Source organism: Sceloporus undulatus, chromosome 2 (assembly GCF_019175285.1).
Source record: "Sceloporus undulatus isolate JIND9_A2432 ecotype Alabama chromosome 2, SceUnd_v1.1, whole genome shotgun sequence".
NCBI classification, from domain to species: domain Eukaryota; kingdom Metazoa; phylum Chordata; class Lepidosauria; order Squamata; family Phrynosomatidae; genus Sceloporus; species Sceloporus undulatus.
This window is the reverse complement of record NC_056523.1, coordinates 205299654-205317818: the sequence shown is the minus strand read 5'-3', so window position 1 is coordinate 205317818 and position 18165 is coordinate 205299654. Positions and strand designations below refer to the sequence as shown.

The 18165-nt window shown below is 39.3% G+C and overlaps 1 protein-coding gene across 1 annotated transcript in view; it reads left to right on the top strand.

The window, feature by feature from the left end:
• The first annotated feature begins 500 nt into the window (after window positions 1-500).
• Window positions 501-18165, top strand: part of LOC121920536 (atrial natriuretic peptide receptor 1-like) — a 59147-nt gene continuing 41482 nt past the window's right edge. Inside the window, exons 1-7 of the mRNA XM_042447669.1 lie at window positions 501-554; window positions 2179-2275; window positions 7729-7861; window positions 8490-8623; window positions 13906-14003; window positions 15753-15855; window positions 17711-17856. Of these exons, the coding sequence (XP_042303603.1) occupies window positions 501-554; window positions 2179-2275; window positions 7729-7861; window positions 8490-8623; window positions 13906-14003; window positions 15753-15855; window positions 17711-17856 (765 nt within the window). The remainder of the gene's footprint in view (window positions 555-2178; window positions 2276-7728; window positions 7862-8489; window positions 8624-13905; window positions 14004-15752; window positions 15856-17710; window positions 17857-18165) is intronic.

Below are 18165 nucleotides of genomic sequence, written 5' to 3'. Positions count from 1 at the left end.
TGAATATGTGCGTGTTCGGAAAATGAACCTAGAGCTTCTTTTCTTTCTTTCTTTCTTTCTTTCTTTCTTTCTTTCTTCTTCAAACAAAAGATCTAGTTTTCTCAGCTACACCTAGCTTTGATTTCTCAAGAAAGAAATGCTAAACATTTTAGATAAATTGAGAAGAAAAGATCTGAGGACTGTGAGCAATAGGAGTGTGTGTGTGTTTGAAAGAGAGAGAGAGAGAGAGAGAGAGAGAGTACTCGTCACCTTGTTTTTAATATTATTTCATGAGATGAGCAGAAAGCAGCCATATGAATGGTCAGAAAGGGAGACCTTGAGGCGAGACTGTACTCATTCATCTTACAGGAGTTATATACTGGGCATTTCTGTAATGTTCCACTGCATGCATGGAAAGATAGCAAAAGAAGAGATATAAATGCAGTGATTGTAGGACATCTTAAAGAGGGAATACGCTTCATTCAGCAACAGACATCTGCTTGATAACTTGTTCAAGGACTATGGGAGCTGCCACATCAGTCCATCATGAACTCCCAATATTCCTCAATTTACTGGTAGGTGATCTTCATTCTCAGTCTTTACAAACCAGTATAAGAGCATCTTGGGCTTATCAACAAGAAATCCTAAACGAATAAAAAACAAAATAAAAACTAATTATGGTTTGGGGGACATGCATCTATAATGAGTATCATATACAGTGGACCCTTGTTATACGCTGGGGTTTGGTTCCAATATCCCCCATGTATAACAAAATCCATGTATGCTCAAGTCCCATTAAATATAATGAGATAGCAAAATGGTGTCCCTTATAAAAAAATGGAAAATCAAGGTTTGATATTTGATATTTGTACTTTTTTGGAACATTTTCAAACTGTTTATTCTTGAATCCGTGTATAAAAATCCATGTATAAGAAGGGCCGACTGTAATAATGACAATGTTTTTTCAAAATTGTAAACCACTTTGCACATTCAAAGAATGCCAAAAAATATTGAACATGATCAGGTCAGGTCAGATAATTTTAAGTCCCTCTAAATGGAATGAGGATTGTAAGTCTTTGTTTAAATCTCTCCCTCTGAATTCAGTGGAGTTTGCATGGCAGGGGGTTGGACTGGATGGCCCTTGTGGTCTCTTCCAACTCTATGATTCTGTGATTCATGGTCAGAGTTAGCTGCTTTGGGTTTATGTGCAGAAGCAGTACCAATAGTAAATACTGTGTCTGTTGCCTATTTGTTGCTGTTTTTCTGTTGCAGTGAAGATGTTATAAGCCCAATCTTGTTATTTTCCTCTGTCATTTTAGCTGCCTTCCATTCTCCTACCACATTAAACTGTAGAATTCTTATGTCCACTTTTAATTTGGGTACATTTATGTTGCATATAATGTTTATATCTTAAGAAGAGACCAGATCATGGGATGCTTCTATTCGATATCATTTATCATGATTTGGAATTACCTTTCACAGAAAAATGAAACAGAATCAGAACAAAAAAAAATGAAGGTGGTAAAAAGCTCAGGTTAACTAAAGGCAAAATCATTTGAAAATCAGTACAAAGGGTTTTTTCCCCAATTGGGACCAGCTTTGGGGGACTTCATGGGCTACGCTTAGGTGTCCCAAAGGCAGCATCCAGACCATAGCCTGCATTTTGCCCACCTCTGCCCTAATGAATGGGGGGGGGCAATGCTAGTCCTCTACAACTGGAGTTACCCATTGCTGTCTTAATAGGAGGCAGGGTGGAGTGGAGGTTGCTATAAAATTTGCCATATACTCAGAAAATAGTACCAGAGAAGACCATTTCGAATAGTAGCAGAAATATTTTGAAATACATCAGACAAAGCATGTCGTGCAATAGTTTATATGTTCTTCCCCTATGTTTCAACTTTCTGTTCACTCACAAAATTCATTTCCCATCTGTCACATGAATACTGCATTAGGATGGCTTTTGGTTGATGGCCATGTGACATATGGATATAGGTTGAGCTGAATCATCCCATCAAAAACTTCCCTCAGTAACAATAGCTTGCTTTGTGTGCCTTTATGCTATTTTGAAATCTGATGAGCATTCCAGCATGTTGAATTTGAGAAAGTGTAAAAAAATGCAATTTATGCATGCATATTGAGGGACATTGCACCAGTGTATCTATGACTGTGGCAGCCTTTCTATATGTATTTCTGTGACAGGTTCTTTTGGCAGAGGGGTGGCATGATTTGGATAACACCGATTATGACTGCTGGCCCCTGGAGAAGCCAGATGAGTATAACATGCTGGATTGTGGAGGTGAGTGTCCTTCCATTGTTTGCCCAGGATGCAGCAGGCGCAGCATCTGGAAGTGCAATACAATGCAATGAAGTTTAAGTAATTACAGTGATTCCTAATGCATCTCCAATCTTATATCTGGCTGCAAAGGCATGAGTCAGCAACAACATCTATTTGTAGGCAAATTAAACAGAGAAAAATAACAAGCATGCACGCAAGGGCTTCAAAGAGGATGCTTGCCAGGAATTTATCCTACATAATATTAAAGGGAATGGGAACCATCTGCTTTTGTGAAATTTCTGTTCAGTTCTGTGGTGCTAGCAAAAGTGAAATGACTGACCGTGTATCCAGTTATGTCGTTGTACTAGAGCAAGGCTTGTTTTGGTTCTGCATTCTCAGAGTTAGCACAGAAACGGTGTCCAGTACAGCATTACTAGCCCATTTAGTTGCGAATTGTGTAATTACTTTGCAAAATTGCTTGCATGAAGATGCAGCCCATCACAACTGCACTAGTGAGGATTTTCAGTCTCCTGCTCTTAACTTGTATTTTGACCTGGTTGCCTTGAAGCCATGGGTAAAAACCTGAATGGCTCCACTCCTTACACTAGACAGGTTTACTACATGTATACCAGGGTAAGAAACTATGTAGGGACTTGGGACAATCCCCCCCCCCCAGGCCCTGTCTACTGTGACCCCACCCACACATATAGCAAGCCCAAATACCTCTGTTTTTCTCTGCAGCCCCCTCAAAATGGCATCAGTAAGTGACCTGATGTCACTTCTGCTCACCATTTTGATAAGGATGCAAAGGAAAATTTATGTATTTGGGGTAATATGGGGTTCACTTCTGGCTGGGGTACCTGTAGGATTAAAGGTAAAGGTAGTCTCTTGACATGAATACCTAGTCATAACCAACTGTAGGGAGTGGAGCTAATCTCTGTTTCTAATCCGAAGAGCCAGCATTGTCTGAAGACTGCTCTGGTGGTTATGTGGCCAGCATGATTGCACCAAATGCTGTTATCTTCCCACTGAGAAGTGCTACCTCTTTATCTACTTGCATTTGCATGATTTAGAACTGCTAGGTTGGCAGAAGCTGGAACTAGTGACAGGAGCTCACCCCATCATGCAACACTCGGGCCTTGAATTGCCAACCTGCCGATCTTGCACTCAACAGAGTCAGCGTCTTAACCACTTGAGCCATCACATTTCTCACCTGTAGGATTGGGTGTGGGTATTTTTGCAAGTTTTTACAAATGAGGAGAGGGTTTTCTACACAGTTATGGAAGCAAAAAATGCCCCCAAACCATGCCTATTTTCGTTTTTAAAAAGGACTGAAAGATTGGAATCCCCTGGGGGACAGAGGTAACAATATCTCTGCCTGCCCTGATGTATAGCTATCTTTCTACAAAAATAACAGAAAATATTTAATTATTTATGTACTACAGTATTTCCTTACCCAATAACCAGAGTTCTCTCAACAGTGATTAGTACATTCATATAAACAAACACCAGCTGCTTGTGTACACATGTGCATGCACACACAAACATAGTGACAGAAACGGAAAGACAGCAAATAATAAAACCAGCCACAAAATAAGAGTGCTGTAATGTTAAAACCCTAATAACAGCTCTTGGCTAGTGAGAAGAGTAAAAGTCTTCATCAAATGGCATCCAAAAGATGATCACATAGGCATCAGGCAAATTTCCTTAAGGAAGGCATTCCACAGACAGAGTGCTACCAGTGAAAAGCCCTTCTCTCTCTTGTATGGCTTCATTTGGTAGGGGCACCTGGAAGAGGGCCTGATATACTGACCTCAGGTATGTGTTCTTAGGTATGTGTCCATCTGGGAGGCTGGATTGACTTTGCATTTTCCTAGTGCGTGTACTTGGATGTTTAAGAATTAAGAACATGTGTCTGCCGTTCTAGAAGCTTCTGCTCATAGATTCTGTAAAGAGGATATGTATTTATGTATATGTGTGTGCATACATAAAAGTTGTAGGCAACTTGAGATCCCCTGACATTGGACTGCAAATTCCATCAGCCCCAGTCAATACAGGTGGGGAGATGTATTGGGATTTGGAGTCCAACAACATCTGGTATACATACAGTTGGGAGCTGTTTAACAGAAAGCCTAGAAGGCTCAGAAAATGGAAAGTTGGAGCACTGAAACCCATTTTTTTTCTAAATGTATGGCGGGGGGGAATCTTATGCATCCATTTCAGTGTCATTTCTAAAGTGATTAGAACTAGGCTGTTAAATTTGTCATTGTTGTCAAGTGTCACTGTTATAGTCACCCTTTCCAAGTTCCAAGGCTGTACCAGATTTGTGCTAATCCAGACACACGTATTGTCCTTTTTATGCTTTGATCTTTCCAACCGTTCAGTGATTGCAATGATTTAACACACATACACAGATACTGTTCAGCTTTTGAACAGCTCTGCCCCATGCCTTTACAACTGAATTACCGATTGCAAATAAAATATACAAAATTCATTTCTCTCATCACTCTGAAGCTGCATTTCATGCTTGAAAACATGTCTTCAAATACGTCTTGTAAAACAAATTCAGAATATGTGGGGGGGGGGGGGATCAGAGACATAACTAATGAAAAGCCATAATTTTTTTAGTTTTGTTAGGAAAGAATAAAACATCTTGTAGTCTATTGATAAAAAACTAAATTGATCTGAAAGCTCCAAAAGGGAGCAAACATGAGTTAAATGTTAGCAGAAATTGCTTACTGTTCTCTTTTTGTTTCTAAAAAGGCATTTCCTGAGCATAGATTGGCCCAAAGAGTTCGTAAAATATGGTAGAGGTGCCCCTCACACCCCTTAGAGGGCATTTCGGAACATTTTTTTTTCAGAAAAATCTTGCATTTTTTTAACCTTGGGTGAGCTGGGGGCCACAAAAACAGTCCTGGGGTTCACACACGGTCCATAGGGTCTGGGCTTGTTGTCTCTCTTTGAAAAGCACCCCCTCTCATTGCTGCCCTTATTGCACTGCCTTCTAAGAACTGGAGTGTGGCTTTGGTGTGGCTTCTGGCCTCTTAGGATGCATGCATCATTTAAACAGTATGCCTCCAAAGTGACCCGAAACAACTTTATTTTGGGTTGTCTGTATGGGCCCTAAGTCCTCTGCATATAGTTCTTACTGGACTAATTACTTCAGAGGGAGGAAAAAGGAGTTTGCAGATAAATGTATTATTATGACATACATATGAAATGCCCATTAAATCTGGACCTAAACTTCTAAAGATGGCAATCAAGTTTAGCAGCAGTTTCAGAAAGCTGGCTTGGTCATGGTTCCCTCATTGAACACCTTTATTCTGGGTTGCTGCTCTATTAAAATTTAGTCAAATTAAAACCTTTTGTTCACTCAATTTTTATGGAGATTCTTTTTTAAAAAACATTTATTTTATTATTTAAAACATTAGCAATTAACAATCATATACATTCATACATACTCATCATACAATCTTATTTACAACAGTAATTAATTATACACACTAAATGAAGAGTCTTCCTACCTTCTTTCTTACTTTTCTTACTTTCATTCCATACATGGAATCCATCAATTTAAAACCTTCCCAAATTCATTCCTACATTCTTCCCTTCTCTCTCATTCCTTCCTTCCATCTATCTATCTATCTATCTGTCTAATTTTTGCTGGTTGTGAAGCAAGGTGTCCTGTTTTACAGAAGACAGTCCTCTATTTGAAGGTCTGTTATTGGAAACACTCTTTTCAAGTATCCCCTATATGAAGGGAAGCTCAGGCTAGTTCTGCTTTATAGAGAATTATCAACATGTGCAACTTATCCTACTTAACTAGAATAGGTTTATTGAATCAATCATCAATTTTGGAAAGCAAACTGAAAATGGGCAAGCAACATGTCCAAAGTCTTCATTATGATGATTGTACCCCCGTTTAGTAATAGTTAAAACAATTTATAGCAATTAAAATTTGTATTTATAAATTAGCACATGTCAATTTTATGCAAATAAATAATAATAATAATAATAATAATAATACTTTTATTTATATTCTGCTTTTCTGTGACAAGACAATCAAAGCGGCTACAACATGTTAAAATCCACATTTACAAATTTATGTCCCAAATCCCCCCCCCCAAAAAAACAAGATTAAGCAAATTACAATTAAAACATCTATTAAAAACACAATAAAATACAGCGCGGACAGAGCGATGGGCTGATACATGATGTGGGGGGCAGTCATTCTGTGGCCAGGCACTTTTATTCAGGAAAGGCCTGCCGGAAAAGATCCGTCTTGACAGCTTTTTTAAAGCTGTCTAAGCTGGCAATTTGATGCATCTCATCTGGCAGACTGTTCCATAGTTTGGGAGCAATTGCAGAGAAGGCCCTCTGGGAGGTAGCAGTTAGTCTGGTTTTTAATTCTGCAATAGATTCCTCCCAGAGGACCTGAGGGTGCGGGGCAGATTATATGGAAGCAGGCGATCCCTCAAATAGGTTGGACCCAAGCCATGGAGGGCTTTAAAGATTATAACCAACACCTTGTACTGTGCCCGGAAACTAATAGGCAGCCAATGAAGAGATTTTAAGATGGGTGTTATTTGGTCACTCCTAGTTTTTCTGGCTACCAGCCTGGCTGCCATACCAACCTGGCTGCCATATCTCTGTCTTTCTTTTTTTTCTCTCTTTGGCAATTTGTAAAAAGGTACCGTCCCTGGAAAATTGTACTGTTTTCTGGAGCCAGTCCTGTTATGTGCAATTCAGTCTTGAACAGGTAGTCGTGTATTGTTTTTCCAAGTCAAACCATAAAAAGGAGGAAGGAAAGAGGAGGGAAAAAAGAAAAAAAAACTTGGCAATACATTTAAGACTAACTGGTTTTTATTTTTTAATGAGCTTTCCTGGATATAAACCCACTTCTTCAGATGCAGTCTAACCAGTCTGAATTTCATGTGTGAAATATGGGCAGCAGAATATGAATTTTGAAAATAACATATTCTTGCCTATAAATAATGGAAATAATGTTGTATACTGGAGCATTTTTGTTACCCAGTTTTTCTGTAATCAGTCATTTTGATTGCTACAGCTAATAGTCATTGCAAAGTTTAAACAATGCTAAAAAGCAGATCCAATTATTGTATGTAGAATACAAAAAATAAAAGAGTTTTGAGATACACAGGCAACTAAGATTGCAAAGTAGGTAGAAATAACATTCTTTGGGCAAAAAACCATATCAGTGTGTAAACAGGAAAACTTTTCTAATGGATATCTCAAATATAGGAACACAATGCAAAAGTGTATAACCCTTTGAGGGAAACATCTCCATAACTTTACTTACGCATGATCCCCGAAAGCCTTTTAGAGCAATGTTACTCCTAAGCCATATTGTTGATTCCTCACCCCCTTCCCCAAATCTTTGGGTTAAAGGCTATGAAAGTTTGGTTCAGTGTTGATTTGTGCATATTTGACCCATGTCTCTGCTTTATTCCTAGGACTGGAGATGGCATGGGTTCAGAGGCCTCCAGAAAAAGTCATCAGTGGGCAGTCTTTCGATGCAGTCTATGCTGTCTATGCTTCTGATCACTTTTATCATTATGCTGTGGAAAACGACATCCTCTCTCACAGGTGAAAAGATACATATTTATGTTACTTGTACTTATGCTTCCGGATATTTTGGAAATTTTTCAAGATATATATAGCAGAGTTCATTTAAAAAAAATTATCCCCCAGATCTCATGACACCTTCTAAGTAATTGATTTCATGCTCATTTGTGCACATGCTTCATGAGGATGTTCAAAATTGCCATGTTTTTAAATGCAAATTCTCTACTCAGATTTTATTACATCCCATCTGGCCTCATTGCATGGTAACTCCAACCCTAGCTGGTTAATTCAAGTAGGGTAAAAGACTATGCAGTAGTCTATCTGCCAGCAATGGTTACACTTACCTTAATAGTGTGTGACATCCTACGTTACAACAGATTTGTCACTCTGGAACAACCTGCCAAGTTAGTCAGGTAGGCAGGAATGGAAGGGAAGTTGTTTTTGAAATTCAAAAACAGACTGACCTTGTCTATACCTCTGTGATAAATGAGTGAATCAGAGCTGTTGCACCATCACCATCATCATTATCACAACAAAAGCTGTTTGACAGTGGAATATGCTGCCTTGGAGTGTGGTGGAGTCTCCTTCTTGGAAGGTGTTTAAACAGAGGCTACAGAATAAATGTTTCTTGTTTGTTTGCTTTTTTAAGTGATGCAACTGCTGCTAAGAGATTTTGTGAAGAACAGGAGTGTCCGCCAAATTGGAAGGATGCTAACGGAGAGAACTGCTGTGTCCATCATGCAAACATACATTCTTGTCCCTTGACCTTCATGGTTAGTACCAGTGGAAATAAACTGTTGGCCTACAAATACTTTTTCCAAATAATGTTTCCAAATAAAACTCTTTAAGATGCCATAAGAGTATTTAAGGTTTTCAACACAGCTGTGTTTTGTGTCCTGGGAAACACTTGGTCCTCACTCCAGGTGCAATAGCTGCAGAAGCTCAGGAGAAATAGTGTAAACAAGTACTAAGGCTGGGCCCAGGTACTTCAATCAGATGAAAAGCAAAATGATGCCTTCCCCTCAGTCCACATATGAAGTGGTCAACTGGGTTGACAATGGCCACATGTTAAAAACCGTACACTTTCAAACAATACAACATCCCCAGGATGTTCTTTAAGAACTTGCTATTTTAAAAGCCCCATTTAACATGTCTGTTGTTTCTCTTTCCTTTTAAAAGTATCCCATTAGTCATTATTTTTTAATTTAGGAAAAATGTATTAGCAGCATGTTACTAATGCAATATTTGGTGATTTTTGCAGTTGATAAAGATCCATCTCCCTCTCCTTCTCCCCCTCTCTCCAGAATATACATAAAAATAGAAAAATTATCCTAATCTCTCCTGCCCCCCATGAACCATCCAAAACTATTTTTCAGAAGTAATTGGTAAATGTTCCTTGTTCCACCCGGGGGGGAATCATAACAGTATCAATCATTACTTTATTTAACAAAGGTAAGACTCTCCCTCTCATACCACTTTTTCTCCCTTTCTATCTGCTCTCATGGCTAAGAGTGTGAGTCATGACCAAGGAGTTCCATACTCAAATGTTATTGAGCCATGGGTTGATCAGTTGGTCTGAGAAACTTCACCATTCTCCCAGCTTTGGAATCATACCTACAGCCCAGGAGAGAATAATACGGCCTAACAAAACAAATTTATGACTTCTCAGTCCTTTCAGCACTTGAAATATGCTATATAAATGCTAAGTCGTCTCCTTCATCTTCCTTAGAAATAAGGGGAAACAAATTCATGGTGCCTAGACTTCCGATTCCTTGCTTTCATTGTAGGGATGAGAAGATTTGTGAGCCGATCAAAAGGATACAGCTATCAGTTATTAAAGTTTCATTTTCATACAGATACTTTATGCTTCTCTGCTTAGATGGAACTGTGTATATGAAAGCTAAGGGGAATGGAGCTGTGCGATATTAAATGCACTTGTACTGAGAGAACTCAGGTAGGCTAAGTAGGAGCTATTTATACCCTTTGTGTTTTTTCCAAGCTTTATTTTTTTAACCTTGGCTTGCAGGAGCCATCCACATTTCTGGCATATCATTAATGGAGACGGGTATAGGAATACCTGAAATTAGCTACCAGAAATATGCTATTTTTCAAATTAAAACCTTAAGACCTTCATATTGAATATTTTATCACAATATAGTGTGTATAATCCTTCTTGGTTATGGCTTGCTGGGAAATGATAGTCTTTGAAAAATACTGAAAATAGGCTTTTTTCCACATTAAAAAAAGTCTAGAATAGCTCTCAGAAATAGTTGAACATCAAAGGAAAAGCTGCAAGAAATTCTCTCTGTAGAAAGTCTTTAGGTAAAGTTCCATTCCTAAACTGCAACCCCACTTACCTAGATATTAGGCACATTAAAATCAGTGGGACTTAGTTCTGGGGAGACGTTATAGGCGGGTTACAGACCGCCAAATAGTACGTATACAATACGTACTAGGGTTAGGAAGGGGCGGTACTTCGGCACCCCCCTAACCCTAGTACGTATTGAATACGTACAAGATGGCGGCGCCCTGTTCATACGGGCACCGCCATCTTTACGTATCGGACGCTGAGCGTCCGTACATGTCGCAGCCTTTATGACGTAGCGAGTGCGCCCCTGGCGCCTCGCTACGTCACAAACGCGACTCAAAAAGAAGCTCCATTTTGGAGCTTCTTTTTCGGTCCGCGCGGGAGCCACGCCGTCTGAAGGCTCCGGCTCCCCTGCGGACCTGGCGGCGGCGGCGGCAGACTGCCGCAAAGCGGCGGTCTGTACCCCGCCATAGTATTGCACTGTTAAGCATCATTTCTCAAGGAGAACACCATTCATTACAAGGGAGTAGTACTATTAATTCAGAGGAATGATTTAACAACTTTTGGAAGCATGGTCCATCATACATTATTTTCTAAACTGTATATAGTTTATTGCCAATTGAGGGATTGGAGAGGAAGGCTAATCTTGAGGTTAACCTGAGATCCGGGCTCTCACTTGAAAAGCCATAGGGCTTGGGAAGGAGCCCACTGGGTTACCTTCCAATTTCAGCTGGCTGGAGAGCAATCTGAATATTTGGATTGCCCTCTGGGATGAGGTGTTTTACCCAAGGGAAGGCAGAGAAAGTTGTCAAGGGGGTGACACATCAAATTAGTCAAGGACTTGGCACATCAAGTTGCTCCCATAGCTTGTTTCATTTTCAGCCCAATACATCTTAAACAGGTTAGGTCACATAAAATGGTTCTTATTTAACCCAGTTTTCTGTGTCTGGTCTCATTAATCCATGGTTGGTTCTCAAATTGCCAGTTTCCAGCAGATTGACTGTCGGCAGAGTTGAATTTTTGGTGTCCATTCAAGGAAGGTATAAAACAGGAAACATGGATCTTCCAAATATTGATGAACAATGGCTGTGTCCTGTTAGTGACTTATGCAGATATAAGAACAAATGTCTGCGTAAGTCATTTTTTGGTCACCTAGGAGGTTGGAATTATTTACCAGCCTCACAGAACAATCAAACACTCTTACAAAACCCATCTTTTGCAGACAGAGCACACCTCCCCAATTATGGACGCTTACTGGCCAAGTGGTGGTACTGGAGAAACCCACTTGTGGCCCTATGACTGGATGAACAACATCAACATCATCCTTTGGAAATGCTAGATGATGCCTTATTCCTGTGCATCCAGCTGTAGGAACAGAACTCGATACTTCTCTGCCAACCCTGTCCCCGCTCTCTGCTAGTCAATAAATTACTAGGTTGGATAGGCTCCAGCAGGTGAAAAATAAGTATGGGGAGCAGGCTAGGGAAGAGATGTGGCATAGTTCTACCTGGCAAGACTCTATGCTGGCTCTGTGAGATCCAAGATCTAGGCCAATGGTGGGTTTGTTTGTTTTTAGTAAATGAAACTTTCCTACTTTTATTTTCATTTCTGTAAAACTTTTGAGTAAATGACATTTTCTCAAAAAACACACAAAAAGGCCCAAAATGAAAAATTGTGGAAATACTCTTATCATCTCACTTAGTTGGAGAAAACCTTTTAAATGTTGTATTCTTCTGTTCAAGAACAAAGTATGTACACATCTGTTACTTCACCATGGCTTGTGATGTAGGAGATATGCATGTCCATTACCTGACCATGTTCCCTGGAGGATTCTGGAGGTTGTATTCCAACAAAGTAACTTCCCCAAGTTTTTCACTTATCCTATTCAGCTAGGGAAGAAAATTAAAGCATTTTGGGGCAGAAAATAATATTGCACATTGCATGTTGCACAAAGCTAGTTTAATGTAATGACTGCTCTCACTTTAGTCTATCCAGGTAGAGAATATAGGAGAATATAAGATATTGGGAATATAAATATATGGTAAAAATAAAGGTTTAGTTTAAATTCTGAAGATGACATCTGGGCATTTGATTGCCAAGTTTAGAATGCGAAAGTAGTGATGAAAAGTAATTATTTACTTATCATGACATTTTCACTTTACCACTGAGAACATCTTTGGTGTCCCAGTGACATTCTAAATCAAGCCTTTGATTTCTGGATTTGGAATTTTAAAATATGTATGTATAATTTCAGTGAGAATGTTAAACCTCTATTTGGAATTTATGAATTTGAAGCCATATGGGCCAGTTTATATTAATTAACCTTTATGATTTATATGGAGGGATTCCAGGATAACTTACCCAGAAACTGTTTCATTCTATTCCATTCTGCCTTAGCATAAGCTTAGGACATCTTAGGAATCTATCATGGCTGTCTGTATGTAGGACAGCAGCCTTGAGGAAAAGGGATTCTTGGGTAATGACACCTATTCTGTGTTGGGTAATGACACCTATTTCTCCTGTCCTTTTTTGTCTCTAAAAAGCCCAGTTGAAATCCATTTCTTCTAGAAGGCATGGAGATCAGATGTCATTCTGGTATAACACTATGTTTTGGGCTGCTGTTAGGGGTTGGTGCTTTAAAGCTGTTTTTATAGTTAGTTCTAATATTGTGAAAGCAGCATTATACATCCAGTTATAATGGAAAGGCTAGATAGAATTTAATTAGTAATAATAAGATACAAATAATTTAAAAGTTTAGGCGTACTGAAATAACAAGGCCTGTGCCTTAAGACAAGGAGACACAACAAGGGGCATTATTCCTTTAAACCTTAAAATAATGTATCTGCATCCACATAAATATCTTCATATTTCAAAGTTAAAAAAAAAAAGAAAGAAGTTGCATGTGGGAGAAAACATAATTGGGAGATTAATCCATCCAGAGATTTGAGTCCTTAGATTTTAAGAGTCTGAGTTTGAATTCTGTGACTTCAGAATCATGTTTCTGGGGCTCTTTTTTAAATAGGCTCCCAAGTTAGGGTTGCCTCCCTTTTTAACAGCTAAATAAAGAGGCAGGTGTGATAGGATTATTTCTATACCAAGAATAGCTATGCTTGTTGAATTTTTTCAGTATCAGCCAAATTCAACTCTCTCTAGAGAGGGAGAGAGCGAGCGTGCACATGGTGTAATGGTTTGGATGTTGGACTACGACTCTGGAGACCAGGGTTCAAATTCCAACTTGTCCATAGAAACTCACTGGGTGACTCTGGGCAAATTACACCCCCTCAGCCCCAAAGGATGGCAATGGCAAAGCCTCTCTGAACAAATCTTACCAAGAAGATCATGTGATAGGCTTGGCTTAGGGTCGCTGTAAATCAGAAATGACTTGAAGGCACACAACAACCACAAATATCGATATATAGGAATATGATATCTGATATGATATGATATTGTGTGTGTGCGTGTGTCATGTGTGTAATGACCAAAAGGGAGAGAACTTGAAAATTTAAAAAATTCAAACATAGGAGAAAAGAATTCAAATGGGGGAGAAAGCAGAATTGATAAACCCATCTCTAATCAGGAAGTTATTCAGAACTGACAAAAGGTTTGATTATATCTTCTTTTTAAAAATCAGACCATAAAACTTTTGACGCTCAGTTGTAGTTGGACTGAGCTGCTGTAAGCTCCTGTAAAAAAATCTTTAGGGGAGACAGAGACAATGTTGTTTAATGCCAGTCTTTTTCCCCCCTTTAGGGGAAAGGTGGCATTTGTGGACCCTGGATTCCAGATGATGGCCAAATATTCACTCACACTATATCTACTGCTGGCAAAATGACGCAGAAAAACTGGACTGCAAAGGTAAAGCAGGTCTCATCTTCATTACAAACTAAGTTTTATTGTATTTCACACTTATGGGCCAAAGTCTGAACAATCTTTAATTTGTATTGGGGACTGCATACCCTCATGGGTATTTTTTTTTGGGGGGGGGGCTTCTTGCTTGTAAAGATGGATAGAACTGAAACCACTGGTCAATGGAGCCAAAACCAACAGTAGAGGAATTTACCTCTTCTCTCTTTCTGTTGAGCTGTTTTGTTTTCTCTGTCCTGCCCCCATACTGCTCCTTCTCTGACACCCTCTTCTTGCTTCTACTTTCCCCCTCTTTCTTCTTTCAGCAGGCTTCTAGGGAAGGAACCTAAACTACTAACTTGCATAGCGCTTTGGAAAATCATCTGAAGCATGAAGGTTGCCCATGCTTAATATCTATACAAGTTTAGTCTCCCTTATCCAAAATGCTTCAGACCACAAGTGTTTTGGATTTCAAAGTTTTTCAGATTTTGGAATATTTCCATATACAGAATGAGATGTCTTAGGGCCTTATCACACAGGGGAAATCGAGCAAAATCGAGGTTTAAGCAGTGATTATCCCATGCAAAATGCAATATTGCAATTAAGATTTTCACACGACGTCACTATTAAATAGGCAATAAACAGCAACAAATCGTTCACAGGGAAATCCCAAAAATGATTTGTTGCTGTTTATTGATTGTTTATTGACTGTTTGTTGCCTTCTTAATACCAATGTGTATTAACATCTTAATTTCAATATTGTGTTTTGCATGAGATAATAACTGTTTAAACCCCTGATTTTCCCCATGTGATAAGGTCCTTAGAGATGGGACCCATATCTAAACATGAAATTCATTTATGTTTCATGTACACATAGCATGAAGGTAATGTATACACAACTTAAAAAATAATTTTTTGTGGGAAATAAAGTTTGTGTACAGCTGTGAACAACTGGGAAACAAAGGTGACATTATCTTAACCGCACATGTGGACAATTTTGGATTAATTCAGATTTTAGAATTCTGGATAAGGGAGACTCAATCAGTACCAGTAGCTCATAAACACAGAACGTTTCCCTAAGCCATTTGAAGAGGTCAGACTATTAATGACTTTCTTTAGCATTCTGCTGAACTAGACTTACATATTCATAACTGTTTGGTGTTCATGTTTATGATGTGACACAATTGTAAATGCCCTCCCCAAACCTTGTTTTAATAGTTAGCAGCAGCACGGAAAGACAGAGGTCCATTTTCCTAGCGACTGGGAAGTAGCAAATTGACATTTCTAGCCACTTCACATCGGCAATCTATGGTGTGGCAAGCAGAAGCAGGACCTCTGCCACAACTTGTCATGCCATCACAGATCATTGGCACAAGGGGGCAGGAAATGTCACCCCAATGTGCCCTGATCACCAGCAGAACAGACCTCCGTCACTCAGAGCATCTGCTGGTTGTTAAGGTAGATTTGGGGAGTAAGGTCAGGAGATGATAACTACTTTCATAACTACATCATTTGGCCTTTATCATTGGCCTTTATCATTGGAGCTGGTTGTCTTTACTGAATAAATACACTGAGGGGGGGGACATGAATTTGTCTGTCCGTCCGTTTCTCTCTCTCTCTCTCTTCTTATCTGGATCTACCTAAAAGGGTTGTTGTGACGATGTGAGAGCAATGTCAAAAGGAGGCAAAGCCTGTAGTCCTTGCACATATTAGAATATGGAATAAAAATGTGACACCTTCCTTCCTTTCCTTGTCTTGTAGGTTGTCCTGGTGCATGTTGGGATCACTTCGCTCATTGCACACATCAGAGTTGGAAGAATGCAAGCGGCTTTGGAAGCCCAAACCATGGTGCTTCCTGCAGTAGGTACGCAACAAAATTCAGCTGAGTTTACTATGAGGAGAGGGTTGCATGGCGCATGTGTAGATATAACGCTGGCAGGGAGTGGGAGGACACAGGGTTGTGAATATTCATTAGAATGGAATGTCTAATTTTCCACATCACTGGAGATTTTGTTTCTCTGTGCTCATGTGAAGAACAACCATTGTAGAAAAAGATGAACTGTGTCAGAGGGTTGGTCTCTAATGCCTGAACCATTGGCTCCAGGTAGTACAAGTCATGTTGGATGTTGGGAAATATGAAACTGATGTGCTACATGATCTCTCTTGCTCTAGGACAGGAACACCTCCTTTATTTGAAAGGAAATGGCCTTGCCCAAGGCCCTGTGGTTAAGGCATACTGATGGTTGAACTTGATACTACTTGTAGTATAAATGAACTGAGGTTATATGAGAAATTCATACTGTTAACTTTTTCTTAATGGATTTACCTGATTCTGTACATCCCGAGCTGCATTTCTATGTGTATTAGCATGCTTTGTTCAAAAGGAAAATGTGACCATGTATACTTGGGGAGAAAGTGTGTGCAAAATACATATGGATTTTTTTCCACAAAAAGGTCCATTCTAACTGACCCAACATAGACATGAGTGTGGGAGCAACATGGTTAGACTAGATATTTCAACCTTTCTTTAAAATCATTGCACTCTGAAATTAATAACAGAGTTCTTGTTTTTTCCTTTTATCCCTTTGTAAATGAGTGAAAAGTGGCTTGAAAAACTGTCATCTTTTTAGAGGATGATACTGACGATTTTATTTATTTCTATCCCACCTTTCTCCCAATATAGGGACTCAAGGTAGATATCAACCAATTTAGAACAGTATAAATTAAAAAATACAAAGCATTACCAAGTATAAACACAAAGTTTAAAAAACAAACAATTTAAAAAGTTAAAAATATTAAAATATATTTAAAAACTATATACATATTTGATATCCGAACTGCACAGCATTTAAAGCCCAACTCTTATCAGTTTGAAAAACCTGACAGCATAAAAATATTTCTACCTGCTGCCAAAAGGAGAGCAAGGATGGGACCATCTTGGTCTCTCTAAGGAGGGAGTTCCACAGCCTGGGAGCAGCCACCAAGAAGGGCATTTCCCTTGTTCCCACCAAATAAGCCTGAGAGGGTGATGAACCAGAGAGAAGGGCTTTGCCGGATGATCTTGTGAAGGTATCTTTTACATTGCACAAAATGGTCGTTGTGCAATTCTGTGTGGAGATTTTTTTCCCCCACATTTAATTTGGAATGAAATGGATCAAAATATACACTTCAATCTAGTGACACCCAGTTCCAACTTAAACTCATCAACAAGCTATTTGATATGCGGCCTTAGATTTAGATGTGTATCTACAGGCTGTGTGTTTGTACAAGATGACGATATCATCTCTCCAGATGAGAACTGTGCCTCAAAGGAAAATTCCCTTCACTTCCAAATTGGATTATTGTAGAAAATGAGAGTGAAAATGGTGCACACCTGAAACATTTATATTTGTATTACTTTAGCAGCTTTGCCCATCCCTTTCCTTTGTATGCCCAAAATGTATTTCTAAAGCCACAGCCAAATTTTTAAGTTGCTGCAATGCTAGAAATGTCCATTTGGCTCTCTGGGGTTGCACTTGTGCAATCTCTTGGCTGGTGGTCCATTTCGTGACCATAGTAGGCATCACTAAGCAGCAGTGATATCTCTGACACTGCAACTGAATATCTATTGGTAAAGATGTAGTACTCTCTCTCCATTTTGATCACTGCTCAGTTGTGAAGGAATTTCATGACTCCCTCTCTAGTATTATTCATATTAATTTCTATTTCCCTTTGTGCAGTCTGTGGGGATGACATTTGTGAAGATGATGAGACTTGTTCCACATGTCCTGCTGATTGTGGCGAATGTCCACTGACAACTGATGTCAGGATAGCAATTGCCTTACCAGTCTGTTTGGTCTGCACTGGCTTCGTTCTGACAGTCATGGTATGATTCAAGTAGAACTTGGCCACTCCTCCACTTCCTTCTCCTTCTTTCCCCCACTTCCTATTATTTAATCTTGGTTCTATCATAAAACATTGTGCAAACAGAAGTTCTAGGTCTTTGCTGGCCCCTTGGGTACTTCTGGCTAAGGAACAGCTCTAACTGGTTCACTGCTGCTTCACACTCAGAGGTCCATTTCCAAAGTAGCCACTTACCTCTAAAATACACCTCCCAAATGGAATATTCCTCCTTCACAGTAACACAACTGTCCCTGCATTGTAGAGTAGTAAAAGCAGAGAGCCTAAATAACGA